We start from the raw sequence: 18,889 nt of genomic DNA, 5'->3' as shown, positions 1-18,889 counted from the left end.
CAAAACCATATTATTTGTCCTCCTTACAAACTAATCAATCAATTTATGAGTAGTGGTATACTACTTTAAAATGTGGTGGTATTCACCCCCTATAATTTAATAAACTATTGGCTGTATAGTTTTATAAAATATTTTTATTCTAATCATGGATATGATTTAGATTTATTTTATACCAGAAAATATAGTTGTTTTTTTATATTAATGTACATATTTCAATTCCTTAGTTAATATATGCAGTTGTGTAATCTTCAGTTAAATAGTGATTTCGATAACTATTGATAAAGATATAGATAACATTAATTTTGACATTAAAATCGTATAGTGAATCGTATTGATAGTGTTACTATGATAGTTTATTAACATTGTCAAAGATAACAGTCTCAATTATTGAAAAAAAGGGTCACCTTTTTCAAACAGCAAATATTTTTTTGTGACCAAAATTAATTTTGCTGCAACTCTACCTTTAAATAATAGATGTTGCATAATTTATGAATGTGGATTCAGCTCCAGGCTCGAATCATGAAATTTGATAATTTCAATGTGAACTATAAACAGCAAGACTTTTCCAGTCTACACTATATTGATGAAGGAAAATCTTGTTTCTTAATTCAAATAATGTTAAGATATTCCTGATAATGTTAACATGAATTTGTTTGTAATTGAGTATAGTATGATGACTCGTATTTCGAATTCTATTATCAGTCTAAAATTACTGAGAAATTGTCGTCTAAATTGTTTGTCACAAGCAAGGTCAGTTATTAGTTACAATTGGCATAAGGGCTAAATTTGTCATGAAAAGTAAAGTTTACGTAATAATTTTTTTATTTATTCATCGTGAAAAGGTAATATATTTTACAATAACATTACAGAGTTATTACATGGCTAACATAAAATTATTTTCACAACTAAAATAGCGCCGCGCCTTGATACTTTTACCCTTTCATACAATATAATTACTTGGGACTTTGTGAATTGTAAATGTGGTATATTATGTATATTCTTATGAAGTGTAAGCTCGACTTTCTTTTGAATAGGTGCATGTTTTATTTAACAATATTTTTATAACGACTATAACAATGTATTTTATAACAATCTTTACAATGTTAAAACCCGCATAAGGTACTGCAATACCTTACGTATTTTTAATTATTATCATGTCATATTCCAAGTTTATTATAAAATTTAATATTTTATTAACTATTTTTATTAAATAGATTCAAACTTCACTTTTCTAATGAAACCGGTTAGTATTTTTATGACTACCTTGAAATATTTTAAACGTTTAAATAACTTGATTACAGACTTGTAACATTGTAAGCGCAAAATTCGGAACGTATTGGTGTATCATTCAGTTTAATACTAGCTATAACGATACCGTTACATCGGTATCGCTTGCATAACTAATTAACCTTCAATTTAATTTTCATGCTATTTCTGATTTAGTTTTTGTATTGCATCGATTACTAAAATATGTCACAAATTATTACTAGACACACGTGATTTTTCTTTCTAAGTTAAATAAAATTTAAGTAGTTAAAGATTTAAATTGAATAAATATAGCGACAATTACAAGAAATAAAGAAATTGATTAATCATACAGCTGGTTAAGATTAAAATGATATTACTTATTTTGTATGACAGCTACAATTGTTCAAGATTGTAGACAGCATTGTCGTCCATTGTCCTATCCCAATCTGATTTATAGTAAATAACTAAGTATTTATCGGCGAATATATTACGTGTATTTAAATTTATTTTATTTTTCAATGATTACAAAGATTGATAGTCGTCGAATTTTTTTTTTTTTTTTTTTTTTTATTGCCCGGGAGGGCAAATGACTCTGCTCCACCTGATGGTAAGTGGTAGCAGAGTCCAAACGCGACGACGGCTAGTGCAGTTGGGAAAGGTGATCTGCTCTAGCCGCCCCCGCCTTGCCGGCCCGCAAGATGCCTCTTCACGCCTCGCTTGAAGGAACCCAGGTCATAAGAGGAGGGGAATACGTGCGCTGGTAAAGAATTCCATGTTTTGGAAGTGCGACAAAGAAAAGAGTTGCCAAATTTCTTTGTACGCGATGGAATTGATGTCACAGTTAGGCGGTGACATCGAGAACCAGCACGCGTGGACTTGTGAAGGAAAGGGGAAGCAGGAATAAGGGAGAATAGTTCCTCTGAGCACTCGCCGTGACACATTCGATAGAAAGCGCTGAGTGCCGCTATCTCTCGACGCAATTGTAAAGGCTCGAGGGTGTTGGTGACCTTTACATCGCCAATAATGCGAACCGCACGTCGCTGCAACCGATCCAAGGCCTCCAGTAGGTACTTAGCGGAGCCATCCCAGAGGTGCGAGCAATATTCAACGCAGGACCGTACCTGTGTTTTATACAGCAGGAGCAGTTGAGCAGGCGTGAAAAAACGCCGCACCTTGTTCAGGACTCCGAGTTTACGTGAGGCTGTTTTTATAACAGCCTCGATGTGATCCCTTGGATTGAGGTCGCACCGAACGTCGATTCCCAGTATGGCGACTTTGCTATGTATCTCCAGCGTGGTGCCACAGAGGGAAGGAGGAGGGGAAAATGGTGACTTTTTCGCTGTGAGAGCGCACACCTGTGTTTTCTTGGCGTTAAACTCAACAAGATTGTCAGAGCCCCATTTGGCGATGAGTCCTAACGTCCTATCGAGCTCAACAACAAGATCCCTCCGTCTCTCCTCAGTTTCCGCCCGTCCAGCCGCTGCGCGTCCGTGGTATCCCCCGTGCACTGTACTGTCATCTGCATAGCAATGTATGTTCCCGAGAGAGAGCATATCATTGATATGCAGAAGAAAGAGCGTGGGGGATATCACAGACCCCTGGGGGACTCCAGCATTCACTACATGGGATTTTGAAGCGCAACCATCAACTAGAACGCGAAGGCTGCGCTTGTGTAGGAAGCTAGCAATCCAGGTGCAGAGCTGAACCGGCAGACCGTATGCCGGCAGCTTGGAGAGAAGACTTCTGTGCCAGACTCTGTCGAAAGCCTTGGAGATATCGAGGCTGACGGCCAACGACTCTCCACGCTTATCGATAGCTTCACCCCAGAGGTGTGTTACGTACGCTAGAAGATCACCTGAGGACCGTTTTGGTCGAAACCCGTACTGACGATCATTAATTAGACAGTGATCTTCTAGGTAATGGATCAGTTGGTTGTTTAAGATCCGTTCCATCACCTTACAAAGAACTGAGGTGATAGCTATTGGCCGATAATTTGCCGGGTCAGATCGATCCCCTTTTTTGGGAACCGCTTGCACATTAGCTTCTCTCCAAGAATCCGGCACACATCCTGTAGAAAGAGACAGCTGGAACAGGCGCGTTAACACAGGAGACAGCTCCGCTGCACACTTCATCAGCACTATGGCTGGTATTCCATCGGGACCGCTAGCTTTCCGCACATCAAGTGATTGTAGCTCTGCACGTACATCACGTTGCCTGATTTTGATGTCAGGCATCGTGTAGCCACATGAAGGAATTGTTGGTGGCAGCGCACTACAATCATTGATTACGGAATTATCCGCAAAGAGTTTTGCCAGAAGATCAGCTTTCTCCTGCGGACTGTGAGCTAGCGATCCGTCCGGATACCTGAGCGGTGGCAGCGAAGGTTGACAGAAATTGCTTTGCACAGATTTGGTCAGACGCCAGAAGCTACGGGAGCCTCTAGGTTGTGAAATAAGGTCATGGCCAAACCGCGCAATGCGCTGTGCATCCGCTCTTGTGTATGCCTTCCTACAAGACTTGGAAGTTTTATTGTAGGTTGCTTTCAGTGAGTCAATGTTAGATGCCCCACTAACGCAGCCATTGATCCACGCGCGATAAGCCGCCTGCTTAGAAGACACAGCATCGGCACATTCGCGAGTGAACCAACGGTTACGCGTACCCTTACTGGCGAGGTCTGAGTTAGGAATGTAGTATTCCATCCCCAACAGGATCTCACCAGCAATAGCAGCGGCGCTAGCTGTCGGGTCATTCTCACTGAAGCAACGCTCCTTCCAAGGGACTGACGCATAGTAATCGCGCAAACCGTCCCAATCTGCCGACTTATAGTGCCAAATGCGACGTTTGCTTACCGTTGGTGGCGGCAGCTTGGCCTGTGGCACTTTGGTAGATATCAGGCAGTGATCCGAAGAACCAAGTGGAGCCCGAACCTCAACCTGATATTCCACCGGGTGGCTAGTCAGCAGAAGGTCCAGTAGGGAAGGCGCTTGCCCGTCAATGTCTGGGATCCTGGTGGGCTGATCAACCAACTGGGTCAAGTCATGCGTGAGAGCGAAAGCATGGGCAGTCCTTCCTGCATGGTCAGTTTTGGAGGACTTCAACCATGATTCATGGTGAGCGTTAAAGTCCCCCAAAAACACCAGTTCCGCGTTAGGAAACTGCTCTTGCGCAGCATCTGCCACCCGACTAAGATGGTCAAATAGTCGGCTTGTCTCCAAGTCACCATTGTGGGATCTGTAGAGGCACACGTAGACCCGACTCTGACGAACCAAGTCCACACGTACCACCAACAGGGAGAAGGAAGGGTCCTCCAAGCAGCGCAGACGGTGACAACAAACATCCGTCCTGACGAACAAGCATACTCCGGCTTTCGCTTTGAAGGATTCTTCAAGCATGTAGCCGGGATAATTAAGGTAGCTGGTATCGACAGGACGGAGTATTTGAGTCTCCGTCAGAAACAACATTGCTGGCCGTGCTGTCTCGAGATGGTGGTGGACAGCATTGAGGTTAGCGTGGAGTCCACGGATGTTAACGAACTCAACCTCAAACAGCGTGGGAATGGTGGGGGTGTGCACCGCTGTACGACCGTCATTTCTTTTATGCACTGTCATGGATAGGGGGAAAAAAGAGGAAGAGACGTGAAGCGAGCGATGCGTTGCCACGATAAGGACGGTCAAAGTGTGGAGCTGTGTTTCCCCAATAAGTTGCCAGAAGAGAAAATAAACCGACCCGCCGGGCGGAAGGGCCCCCGAACCCTCCCGGTAGTGGCCGCCGGGACCCCACCGTCCGGTCACCAACCGGCACGACGGTCCACACCGGGATTATGCGTGGCCTGGTGGGGCAGCCTCGCGAGCTGGTTAGGAACGCTTGGGCCCCTGTACTCTGCCACGGGCGGCCAGCGGAACAACCGTTTCTACGGGTCTCCCTGACCGGCGGGTCAATATACTTTCCTCCAGCATTGGTTCAACAGCAACATCCACCGGACCAACACTTATCGCGACAATGCGCGCTCGGGCACTGGCTGTACGCCGGCTGATCTCGAAACGCGGCTGCAAGCAGCCACTTCACGAGTGTTTCACCATGCGTACGGTGGTAACAAGCCAGGCGGATGATTGACATCCTACCACCAGATGAGCAGATGGTCGCTCAGATGTCCCTTAGTCGCCTCTTACGACACCCATGGGAGAGAGAGGGGCAGTGAATTGTATTCTTACTCCGTCACTGCACGGAAAAAAAATTATTAAATACGTGAAGTACTATTGTAAAAGCGTCATGTTGGCCGCAATTACGGCATTGGTTTGCTTTTTTCTTAAGTTTTTTTCGCTACTACACAAAGCCAGCCTAAACTGTTACAGGACATTATGAGGGTAGTTTCATGTATACATGAAACATCATCAGTTTTGAGATTACTTCTCTGTGATTTTTCAAATAACCTCTCAAATTAAGTACGAAATATATTAAGATGGACAAAGTACTCTTTCGAAAAAGTGTTAGTTAACTTAAACTATTTACGTCCTATCGAATATTAGACCTGCTTTGGTAGTGCAAACATAAAGATCGAACTCTGGAACGAGAGATTGTTTGATACGGGTGACCTTAAGTAGTTAACGTTATATAATTATCTCGAACAATGTTAAGTAATACTGTGACAAAAGTACTCTATATTCAATTACATAGTATTATAATTATTTTTGTTTTGTGTCGTTGAGCGATAGGCACTTGGTAACAAGTCGCAACTAAATATTTTTATAAGTGGTTTATAGATATTTGACCTATTCTAATGGCTAGTTTTTATAAATTTTCAAAATTGCAATGAATATCAATAAACATAAAATTGTTAAATTAACAGTTAGAGTTATCGAAAAACAAATATATATATATATATGAAAATGAGAATTTTGTGAGAACTAATTTTGTGATGAATATCACTTTCTATTGAAACCCTTTTATGCCGTGAAATGGGTTCTCTTGGCAACTTCAAACATCAAACGTTCAACAATTTCGCCCTTAAATATTTCCTATTTAAATTTGCTACTGTGTTTTGATAATTTTCTTACGACGCAGCACGACATAATTATATTTTTTATTTAACTGTAGGTAGTATCCCAACTCTGCCTCGCAAACAAGGATTGGAATTTTACCTTTGATTTATCCACCAATTCTACGCACTCTATTTTTTTTGTCTAAATTCTGGGCATACTTTAATACTTTAAAGTTTCGATAAAAATCAGGCAAGAGATTATATTCTTCTAAAAATGCATATGACCCCTCATGCTAGATAGTAATATACTTCTTTGTTTTACTAATCTTCCAAGTTTATTCCATACAAACACTGTCGAGTACTGGTTAATTTTGATGAGGGTGCAGGCTACTCCAGAACTTTAATTGGAAAATAGATAAGTTATTTCAAAACTAGTGCTGCTTAGCGCGACCGAATGTTATCATGTATTAAAACAAAACTATCTCTAATGTATGAGACCAAAGGGAGCACAATCTTTTCTAAAATACCCGTTACGTAAAGTATTGTTAGGCCAGGTTGATAAAGCTGGGTAGACATTTAGGAATAGAGAAGGTGTTCGGCCTTCGGATTTTGGTAAGCGTTTTACATTAAGCAAAATACTTTAATTAAAAGCATTTGATGTAAAGAGTTTTACAATTCAATTTTGAAGGAATACGAACTATTAATTTTCTTGTAAGTGATTAAAGAGCCTGGTTTTAAATAAAAAATCGTATCCGGACGTTTTATATTTCAAGTTAAACTTATAGTCTCTCCAGCTATTCGGTTTTTAGACCTGATAACCCTAGTTACGCTGCCATTTTGCCTGTTTCTACAAATTAGATAGAGAGAGAGTAGATCATACCTTTATAGAAAATGATATCCATATAATATTACTAATCCTTTACTATAAGTCCTGTCATCTTATCTTCCACTTTCATCTCGGATACGACGAAATTGTCTTTGGACATTATTCTGCTTTACGTCTCAATATCAATATAAATTAGACGGATGATAAGTTTAAAGTATAGGTCTTGTAGCAGATATGCAGATAGCAGAGAAGTGTGTTCCAGTCGCATTCTACCTTTTTACGGCTTTGGGCCTGAGAAGAATTGAATTGAAATACGACGTCATAGCACAGTTTACACAATAAAGCTGTTGTCTTTCGCCATTATTCCTATATGACCGACCTTGCCCTATCCAGAATGCCCTTTCCAGATTGAAACAGGGAAACAAGTCAGTTTGCCAATAAATATAACAACTGCGGAAAATGATTTGAAACCTCGTAATGATTGAGCCACTTAAAATTGGTAACATTACCATTTTCAGTCAGTTACAGCTCGCAAGGCTTGAGTTCGCCGAGATTCAGTTATAATACTTAAATTAATTAAGTAATGTTTATCCAATATATCAATCTATTAGGTTTATTTTATTAGAAGAAATTACTCACTTAAAGATAATTACTAAAATCAACAAATACAGCAATTGATCTTGCGACTCGCTCTGTCTATCTTGCGACTGTAAAAATAGCTGATAATCTGAAAGAGCAATGAAACTCTGAAATTAAAGAAAGTTACAGTGCTCCTTTTTTAATTATATAAACTGTTATAGATGACCAGCTCTTAATGAGGATACATCACATGTTACTTAGCCTTCTTTATACGTCCATGAGGGTATTTGAAATGTGAATAGGTACTAGAAAATTCAACAAGATATTGCTACGATTTATTTATTTTGAAAACAAACTTTATAATTACAATTAATAAAATAAGAAACAAAAATAAAATAATATTGAATAATAATCTTTACCTTCACAAACATTTGCATCGCAAGGAGTCTACCGTTAGTCGTTACCAGTTCACAGTCAACGTGCCGCCAACCACGGGATCTAAGATATTATATCCCTTGTACTTGTTATGATACTGTTTTGGTCACTCATTAAAAGATAGCAATGCAGTTTGGCATTAGATTCCTTGATTAGTGGCTGGCCAGACGGGTCTTCACAAAACCTCACTTTGTGGTATATTGTCTGAATTATTAATTTAGTCTAACATTGTTTAACACATAAGCGAACATAATGTGTCGCTGCCCTATTTTGACTTATGACTTCTTGTTACAGATACATTTGCGAGGAGTACGTTTACTAATTATTCATAGCCACGGAGCGTCGGAGTACGGCGCTGAATGGCGCCTTTCACATCAATGCAACATTTATGCAAGTGCTATCTGGCGAAAATGCAAGGTAATTAGTCATTTTCTATAAGTTAATAATACCCGTAGTATTGTAGTTTTTCAGCTTTTTAAAGATTTTTAATAACTTTCAAGGGATTGAAATCTACCCTGGCTTTTATTCAGGGTTGTAAGTTATCTTAAATATCTGTGTATTTTCTGGTTTTTCGTTAGAAGGGTTTATAAAGAGGGGGACTGAAAAAAAAATTAGTATATATTTGTTTTGTACGTAAAGCCAGTTTATAATATCACTAGTATTCGTTGTTTCTCTATTACGTTCGTATTTTTGTAGGGTAAAAAAACCATGTCACTCTGTAGTCTATAAATTATTTGGAAAAATTAATTTGTTTTATTTGTTGCTGCGTACATGGAGAAACTAACACAAAGATTTTAACATTATAATGCAAGTAGGGATGTAAGTTGTAAAATATTGGTGACTCTCAAATTGATGTTTCTCATTCAATTCGCCATACTAAAGTTGAAACATAATAGAATTATGGTAAACTAAACTACTGTGTAATATGATTAGACTGCGATTGAATATAAATTGTTGGATATTCTAATAATTTTATATAGCAAACTATCTGTTCGCTTCGCTTGCCGGAAACAAAAGTTTTGCAATTAATTTTAATCAATGAAAAATAGTATATTTTTTTATGAAAAACGTGTAAATAATATTCTAGTATATCAAATGCACAATATATATATATATATATATATTGTGCATTTGATATATATATATATATATATATATATATATATGTAGGTGTATATGTGTAGGTGTAGAAAAGCATTTTCTTAAGAATTCTTATTAGTCTAAGAGTAAGTTGAGTTGCATAAGTTTTTTGGAATACCGTTTAAGTTGAAACTCCACTTCGTAAGATGTGTTTGATTTTTTAGTGCGAAAGTCGTACTACGAATTATTCTACCCCTAAACAGTGATACTTCGTATTTGTTCGGTTTGAAAACTTTTGTTAAACAAGAAAAAAATTAAAAACTCTTGGCCTTTGCCTGAACTGACGGGTGCATGATTGACATGGGTAGGATTGAAACAGGTAAACAAGTTAATACGTTGGCTTTAGATATATCTTGAAATCAGAAGCTATTGAACTATGTTAGTAAGCGCGGCGACACTGTGACGGCATCAGCGATTGGCGGTCGCCATGACGACACCAGTGCCTCTTTATACCTCGAAACGGTAATGTTGCGATCAATTCGCAACCAAGGAAACCCGCTCTCGCTGCCATTACTGCTGCTATCGCTTACGCGCACTTCTCCTGCGCATTTATTTGGTTTAAGGAAAACGAGTGTCTTCGACTTTCCTTATTTTGCTAGGCAACATTATAACTTAATAGCACATTAATAAACTGACTGCCTAGCTATGTGAAAGTCGCAGGTTTGATCTTGACCCATTCGGCGATTGAGGCGTCGGTACTGTATTCTATTAGGTTATCTTAAGGTGTTTCTTAAAGAATAACACAACTGACTATAATATATTATGCTTTTTAGAATAGATAAATTTATTCAAATCCAACTAAAAATTGGCTGTTTCGTTTATTTTTTAGAACTACTATGCAAACATTCCTCATTTTGTGTCGGGTTTTAAAATTTAAATTTGTAAATATCGTGGAAACTGTCTTTATTGATATGACGTCATAATTTGGTTTATATATTTATCAATAGCAGTTACATAGTGCTACCTACGTATTCTATGTGATAAAACACGAGTCCACGATGACAAATGCCCTACCGACCCTGTGATGGTCCCCTCTTCGTAGTAGAAACCAGTCAAAGCATCGCTGTTTACCTTGAGTCTGTTACTGTTTTATGTATTAGTAACTATTCATTATCAATTAACTAAGATTTATTAGGGTGTACTTGTCATATAATACACATTTTGTTACAAACTTACATTTGAAAAAAAATAATATAATATCAATACTTATATAATTATACGCACTTAATATTATAAATTTCATGGCTAAACCTCTTTACCGATTTTGATGATATTTCTGATGGAGTAAATTAGGATTAAACTACTTTTTAAATTCATTCCTCGAGTAATAAAGAAGGCGATGAAGGCCTCTGTGCAAATTTTTGTTACATACAGTGTTACCCTAGTTTGTCAAAGCTTTTTAGTATAAATGGTAAACAGTGATTTCAAGGTTATTTTTAATCAGCCTCCGAGAGTATGAGGCTAATGTTTTCGAGAAGACAAAGACATACGGAATCCTTCACGATTGTTTCCTCCACAGTTAAAGCCAGCGAAAAAAATAATTCGGACATAACTTCAAAAGTCAGTCGTGCCATGTTATCAAATTTTTGTGTTGCAGTAGAACAGTCTCCATAGAAGACCACGCGGTTATTCCAAATATATATATTTAAAATTACTTAATTAAAAGCTTTTGCCACAAAACGACTTTATGTTTCAGTGACTTCAAGTTCAAGTCACTGAAACGAGCTAATATAATTAGCATTTTATTTTTGTTAATCGGATTTCTAGATTGATATTGGACGACTCCAGAAAATTTCATATCTATGTTGGCGTTGGCAAAAGATATTGCGTACTAAATTAGAAGTCGTGTATGAAAAATAATTTTTACAAAACAATTATGACATTTTTAGAACACTATTAAAATCTATGTATAATTTTAATTGTCTCAGTCATTAGCGTGGGCTTGAAATGATTAAGTCCTACCTTACTAGTCAAAAGACCGCACAACCAATTTTTTATGTATCACTAGTTTGATTTTAACAAAAGTGGTGCTCAAATGAAATTAAATTTGGCTACGCTTATATTATTATATATTCAATACGATACTATATATGTATGTATAATGAATATATATAGAAGTGGCTAGCCCACTATCGATACGATACAATCTTCAAATGTAAAGTTAATTGTTTACTCTATGCTACATATGTTTTATATTCAAGCATTAGTAGGTTGTAATATATATTTTATAGAAATAGATTTTAGATAATGCTTATTGCAACCACTAACAGATATGTTAAAATAACCTTAAAAAAAGTATGTTAATATTGTGGAAATGCTAATCAATCATTATATGAATAAATAAATATATTATATGTTGTATTATTATTACTATAAAAGTATAGATTAATTTTTCTATTTCCCGTCTATCGGTGACCTTCGTGTGCTTAAGATTCTGAAAACTATTTTGCCTTTCACCCTGTAACCTTTCATTCATACATTGAACTTATGCGTTACGAAACATCTCCCGGAGGAATATAACAGATTTAGGTCTAAAATAACAAATATTTTTCAATCGAATTTATATTAGATTTTGCCTTAATTATCTAAGTTTATTAGTAGTTATCGTATTCTATCGCTATGATCCAAGTGCTACACTTTTACTTATGCGTATAAAATGAAAGTTCAACGAACTAGCTTAGGTACGAAGAACTTTGCTCAAAGCAAAAAGTGTAAGTAACACGAGACATACCATTATAATCATAATAATTTAATAGTTACGCATATAATAATTTCACTAGAATTTTACTTTAAGTAAATAATCAAAAAAATAATTAAATATTTAATATAATTTTATGTATATTTAATCGAAATAATCATTTCTACAATTTAGTTTTAAGTTGTGTGTATTAGTTATAGAACAGTATTTCAGCGGGAAAAAGGACCGTGACCTTGACCCCAGAGCATAGGCCTAACCTGCCCCAAAAGTGTTGGGTGAAAAGTTAGCGGTCGATAATTGAGATCGTGTCGTGTTCGCGCACGCGCTCGCCGTACCGCCTGCCTGATCGATCCGCCCGCCCACGTGACGCAACAACGCATTTGCTAGGATTCTTCTCGACAAGCTCGCCTCTTACTTTTGTTAGGAACACGTAAACAACACAAGCCCTTATGGTAATTTATATATCATTCACCCGTTATGAAATAATAAGGTTTCGCGTTGAAATTATTATAAAACAATACCTTTTACTTCACAATAATAGAAGCAATACTTATGATACTAATTTTCCAAGCAAAATACATATAATATAATACAGCTTTAAGAATGCACGGATGTTTTGTTTATTGCTACATGAAATACAGAATATTAAATATTTTGTGTTTCATGTAATACATAATATGTATTCACATACATTTTTTTAATTTAAGTAGTTAAAGTTAAAGGGAAATTAGTCAAAGGTCTCTCTTCTCTTGGGGTGGTGACTTGTTCCACCGCGTAGTTTCGATGCAGATGGGTGCATACATGGCATATTGGTACATAAGGTACCTATGGGGCAGATTTTCTTCCAACAGGTGCAGGTTCCCTCGCGATATTCTACTTAACTGCAGAGAACGAAATGTATTATAAATATAAATCAATCACATGAAAACTCAGTGGTCAATGCGAGTACGCGAATATTATTATTGTCTACAATTTACGACGGTCTTATTTTTATCAACCTCACGACAGGCTTTTATAAAAAAACCTATCGTGCACTCATGGGAAAGTAATTGCTGTTTCGTAGGTTATATATGTATATCTGTTGCCCGATGTTTACTTTAAATGTTTTAATGAGTTTTGATGTAAAATATTATAATTGCATCAGCTCAATCGGGAAACTGCTATTTATTGCAAAAAAATAGCCCTTTACAGACCCACCGACTGGTTAAATAACTGTTCATCATTTTATTAAAAAGCGGAATTCGGAATTATTTATTCATTGCGAATTGGCGGATACATAAAATGTCTACTTTGTTATAGAATAATGTATCCTATCGATGCAACAAGCTCACAGTAAATATTCGCAAATAATAGTAAATGTTTCAATAAACATTGGAATATATTGAAATCACTATCAAGAGTCTTACTATCATCTATCCGATATATATTGTATCTAAAAACTTCCCTATCCTAAATTTAAACCTACGACATTTCGTTTTTAAATCGATCGGAATTCTAAACCATTTTTTTTTTCTTTTAAAAATTGTGTTCGGTAATTCGGTTTTCATTTTAAATGACGAAAATAAACTAGCATTAAAGACGGGAGAATTTTCAATGGATTTTAAGAATTTTAATACAAATAATTCTTAGTTAAAATATTGCTTTGGTAATTCAAACATATTATTATTTAAGTTTTGCTTTACAGAAAATCTACGGGTTTTTTTTAAGTTGTAGTTGAATGTAGTAGAGGTTATGTTTGAAAATGTATTGATTAATTTAAAGTTAGATTAAAACGTATCCATGTAGGTACTGAGCTCTTCGAAACATCATTTAAATGATATGCGACGGCGAACACATTGCTACAATATACTAAATGCAAATTTTGAAACAAGGACGTTTCAGGAGGTTATGATAAATCTATGGAGTTCGTTTAAGTGTAAGAGGAAATAAAAAAATAACGATTTTAAATGAACTTTTTTAGTAGACAGAATATTTTAAGATTTTTAGAAACGACGAGTTAAAATATTTTCTACCTTTGATTGAACTGATATGAGTGGGTGACAATGTGACGTAAGATATTGATTTTTTCAAATTTAAATATTTTTGTAATGCTTTTTATATGGATTGGTTTAATACTGTTTGGATTCCAAATATTCGTTGTTATTCTAGGAAGCAAATCAGATTTTACGATAATAATAACCGTATGAACGTTATTTATTTGATGTATATTATGCACATTGTAATCAAAATCTCTTTGTACGAAATTTGAATTATATTTATGCTATAATTTCCAATTTCACTACAAAAAGAAGCAATCTCAGAGATGGGTGCATAAGTACGGAGAGGGCACGCCAATCGGAGCAAAGGTGTAGGCGTGTTGCACCCTGTGTTACGACACGTGTAAAGCTACCTTCATAGTTGAAACTCACAACAATTCTACTTTATTTTGTCCTGAAACTGTAACATTCACGTGTATGCAATAAGTATTTTACATGCCTGGATACAAAGGGATCTTTATATATCAACGTTTTTACAGTTCCTTATAACATTACCGCTCTGCGCTCGAAACAAAAAACACAATTAACATTTTAATGAAACTTTGTAATATGACAGCTGTGTCATTTTTTAGATCATAGACTTATCCATAGACAATTTTAAGCAATACTTAATCAATTTTGGAATATGACCAATTCGAACGTAATTGTAGTCTCAGTAATATGTATTATTTATCTTTAATAACTATACTTATGTACGCATATTTAATTATAATCATGTATTGTTCAAACTTAAAAGTACAAAACAAATTATATGAACAATATATTTACGCAGAATTATGGCGGAAAATTTTGAAAATAGAACATATTTGTTTTGCCCTTGTTCCAATTTTTTTTCCTGAACCAGTAACAAAATGAGTGAACGATGCATTTAATTTAGTTTAGGCATATAGAAATACCAATGACTAATTGAATACTTTTGATCGTGGTTGTTTTATTCATGGAATCAACTGTTTCAACGAAGCAGCGCTAACGCAATCATGAGTTGTGAAACGGTATTGACAAGCAATGATAAGTGACGTCGTCATAAATAACTGTTTATAATATTCTTTTATGACGCAGAATACAGGATATGTACAAGGAAATCCTTTCTTTTGTACTGTTCTTTTATTTTACTTCTTGAATCTTACAATTTCAAACGGTCTACAGTTGATAAATATATGGGCTGCAGTTCATTTTAGCTATTAAAAAAATGTGTATACGCTGTTATCTAAGAAGATTGATTTTGTTATTCTTTTAACACTTGGTCCCATAACAATATGCTTACCACTTATTCTCATCAGTCATTTCATTGCATTATATTAAGGATTTTCCCCGGAGACAAGAACTCATTCTTTGGTATTAGTGTCGTAACGCTAAAATATTTTTAATAATAAAATTAATGTGAGACAATAACTGTATTTTTAAAAAAATATCTTTGACTATTGAAATTGTTGTCACAACTTTTATAAAGATTGCTTCACGTTGATAAGATAAGAAATGAAATATCAGGGCAATAATTATTAAAATAAGTAGCTTCTTTCATGCTTTATATTTCAACAATTTCTCAAGTGATTCACATTGATTTACAAATCTGATATTATTTTCTGTTACGTGAATACAAGGTCGCCTTTTAGTTGGTCATTGTCAATTGAAGCTTTGTTAGGATCGTAACGTCGTATGTCGTAGCTGTTCGTCGACGTGTCAATTTGACAGGTTAACATATTAGGGTGTAAATAGCTAGTAGTGAGAAGACACCGGCGAAGCGGAATTAGAATGAAGTGCGCGGCTCGCCGCGGCCGTGTGCCACGTCATTGCCGTGACCCACTGACACAGATCCGCGGGGCCGCCTGCACCGATATCTGCACACGCCGCGCGTGCTTGCTCTTCCTCTACTACTTCTTTATTCGTTACACTTTGTTTACGTTGCTACTTTTATTTCATAATAAAAATATATATTATTATTTAATTTAATTCAGAGTGAAAGTAAAATATTATATTTGTTGAGTTTAAAAAGAAGCACATTTTAATTACTGTAAATAAAACTAAATTCCAACTAAATTGTCAATAATATAAAAACATAATAAAAAAAAATCTAGAGGGTCATTTTGAAGAATTTTAGTTTTTCAAAATGTATCGAATAATTTTGCTTTCGTACTAATTATACAATTTAATAAATAAAAGAATCTCGAATGAGCAATAATACTAAAATAAGTTATGCAATCCGTTGACCTTGTTATCTAAATTGTGCACTTGACACGAATACTGTTCCATTTCACTTTCATGTCTATAGATATCTACCCATAGCTAGCTTCGCATTCGTTACGTAGAGACTGGTTACCTTTAGTAAATACGATAACGGATGTTTTGGAACAGGATTAAGCTTAGTAATATTATTTAATGGGAATACGAAGGGTTGCGTAATACTTATGAACATTTTCTAAACTCAGCTTTTTCTGTACTAAGTACTCGTCGGCAATCAACCTTTCTTTGATTAATTATATAGTTTACATTTAATAGATGGTTAGTTGATAGATAAATTTGTTTATCTGAATTCCAATAATATTCTTTCGTTTACCTTCGGTTTTAATCGTCACAGCGTAGTTTAGCTGTCGCGTCAGCGAGCGAGATCGAGAGAGTTTCGCTTGGATGGAAATGACGTGGGTGTGACTACAGCAGCGATATGGTTCAGACTTCAGCCAGTTCGCAGCAGACGCCCCGCGCCGTCGTCATTGCGTGTCGTATCGCGTTGCTGCTGCCGCGCCGCACAGCGCCGTGTTGATAATTTGTGAAGTAGACAAGGATGTATGTATATGTATGTCTCGTCTTTCAGTTGACTTTCATCGTCGTTTTGTAGCGAACGTTTCGCACGGGTATCGATAGGAAATTACAATTATACAACACTTTATTAGCTGCGTAATAAAGTGGTTGCAAGTTTTAATTATTTAATATTGCAAATCAACATTCAGTGACATTAAATAACTAAAAACTACTAAAATTGCGTTCAATCAGAAATCTGCTCGGATCACAGCGTCGCGGCAAGCGTGGCGCAATGCAGTGTGTATTTGGATGCAGATATAAATTGTGTATCAAGTTTATTTATGGAGGTTTTCGTTGTGATAACTGTGGTAGTGTAAGTTTTTGGAGATAAACCATGTTGCCCATGGTGCAGGCGGAACCTGTGCTCTTCAACTGCGCGGGTCACTCTGCCGATGGAGCCTCACCGACGGCCACTCTACCTCCCTCGCTTACACCGGATTCTGAGGTTGAGGGACTCGCAGATTTTTTTTATGATATAGATGTGGCTGTCGTTAATACGTTTTCAAGGTAAATATGAGTAAGCGAGCAACTTGATAAGTCGCGTGGTATTTGAAAAACGCAATATGACCCTTAACGAACTGCACATGCATTTTTTTTGCGATTTAGGTACTTGAAATGTATTTGAAATTGATTTAATGTAGTTTAATATAAAAAATTTAAGCTACATGCTTACTAACATGCTTAAGGATCTTTGATTTTGTACGAGTTAACATTCTCTATAAATTAAGAACGTAGAATGGTTTTTAATTATTCCATAACCCTCCCTTACATATGGATATATATAAAAAAAACTTAATACCAATTTCAAAGGTTGATCTGCACGTAGACTTAAACTAAAAGTTTTGTTGTCGGTGTTCATTTCTAAACAGATTTTCTCTTTCATTCTTTAGTTTATTTAAGAAAATATAGTATTCCACCCGTAGTGGTAGATTTTATTATTTTAATTGAGAAAGGGATTCCTTTAAATTAGAAGTAAGTCAGTACGGATGGAGTAATATTCACAAAGGAGTAAATTCCTCACTTGAGAGATTCTTAGGTTATTAAAGAACACACACGAAAAAAAAGACCAAGTAGCACCTCTTAAAAAAAAAAATCATGTATAGGATAGGATCGAGAGTTACAGTTTAATGATTATGTTCAGGTAAGGAAACTGATTGATTGATTTATAAGAAGTTTTTTTTTTTATTTAAGTTTTGTCTAAACTCAAAGAAATATATAGCGATCGATGTACTATATTATATTATATTATAAGATACTCTTTTAATACAATAGTAACAATAGAATTTTATAAAGAATGATTATGCGACCCTCAAATTTTTGTGTCTATTCTGTCGTATGTCAAGGTCTACAATCGATTGCAGCTTTCCACAGTCTGGCTCATACTTTTTGTTCACCATATATGGTAAAAAATAAACTATTAAAACTGGTGTCTGTAAAGTAACATGACGTCGTTGCCCATGGTCAAACATCATATTATGAAATAAACATTAAGCTTCAATAGCTCAATGGACAAAGTACCGCCTAGCAATGTGAAAGTCACCGGTTCGATCTTGGACTATACTTTATTTATAGTAATATTTTTTAATGCTTGATTGAAAGAAATTGTATTTATTTATCATTAGTTGTTTCTTGAAAATATGCATCGTAAAGTGTTTATAATATTTCGTAATATAATGAAATATGACGAAAATGGTCTTCTAAACAATCATACCTATTTATATACGTTTATCTTGTTGTATAAATGTCACTTCGATTACTTTGTGAAAGTTGGCACTGATCAAAGTGATAAACTACAATTTAATTTCTCGGAAATATTTATTGTCACTTTTCAATATTGTACAGAACACAGTGTAAGAGTCAGACTCGCACTTAACAGATATTACCGCCAATGCAATGCCGTAACAAAACGGCAATCAACATTTAATCAGCGGACATTTTAATCACATTCGAAAATTTTCATTATACTGTATTGTATTTATTGAGTTTCATGAACAAAAAATTACTATGAAATTTTAAGTAATAGTAATATAATTGATTAAGTTAATCGTTAATGAAATGAATATATTACTACATATTTGTTATTATAATATGATATATGTAAAAATGAAGTAGTGTGTGTATACGCATTACGCACATAAAGGGAGTAGAGAGCG

General features: G+C 35.5%; 1 protein-coding gene across 8 annotated transcripts in view; it reads left to right on the top strand.

The window, feature by feature from the left end:
- The window catches only part of LOC125077224, a 48,920-nt gene that overhangs the window by 3,776 nt on the left and 26,255 nt on the right, over positions 1 to 18,889 (top strand). For 2 of the 8 annotated variants that reach the window (XM_047689100.1, XM_047689098.1), the window contains exon 2: positions 8,361 to 8,483. In XM_047689100.1, coding sequence (XP_047545056.1) covers positions 8,455 to 8,483 — 29 coding nt within the window. In that variant the 5' untranslated portion in view covers positions 8,361 to 8,454. Of the gene's footprint in view, positions 1 to 8,360; positions 8,484 to 16,636; positions 17,244 to 18,889 lie in introns of those variants that run through there. The other 6 variants (XM_047689095.1, XM_047689094.1, XM_047689096.1 and 3 more) reach the window with 6 other exon arrangements.

This window comes from Vanessa atalanta, chromosome 3 (genome assembly GCF_905147765.1).
Source record: "Vanessa atalanta chromosome 3, ilVanAtal1.2, whole genome shotgun sequence".
Taxonomy (NCBI): Eukaryota; Metazoa; Arthropoda; class Insecta; order Lepidoptera; family Nymphalidae; genus Vanessa; species Vanessa atalanta.
Note: the sequence above shows the minus strand (reverse complement) of the source record. Positions and strands in the feature narration are given on the sequence as shown.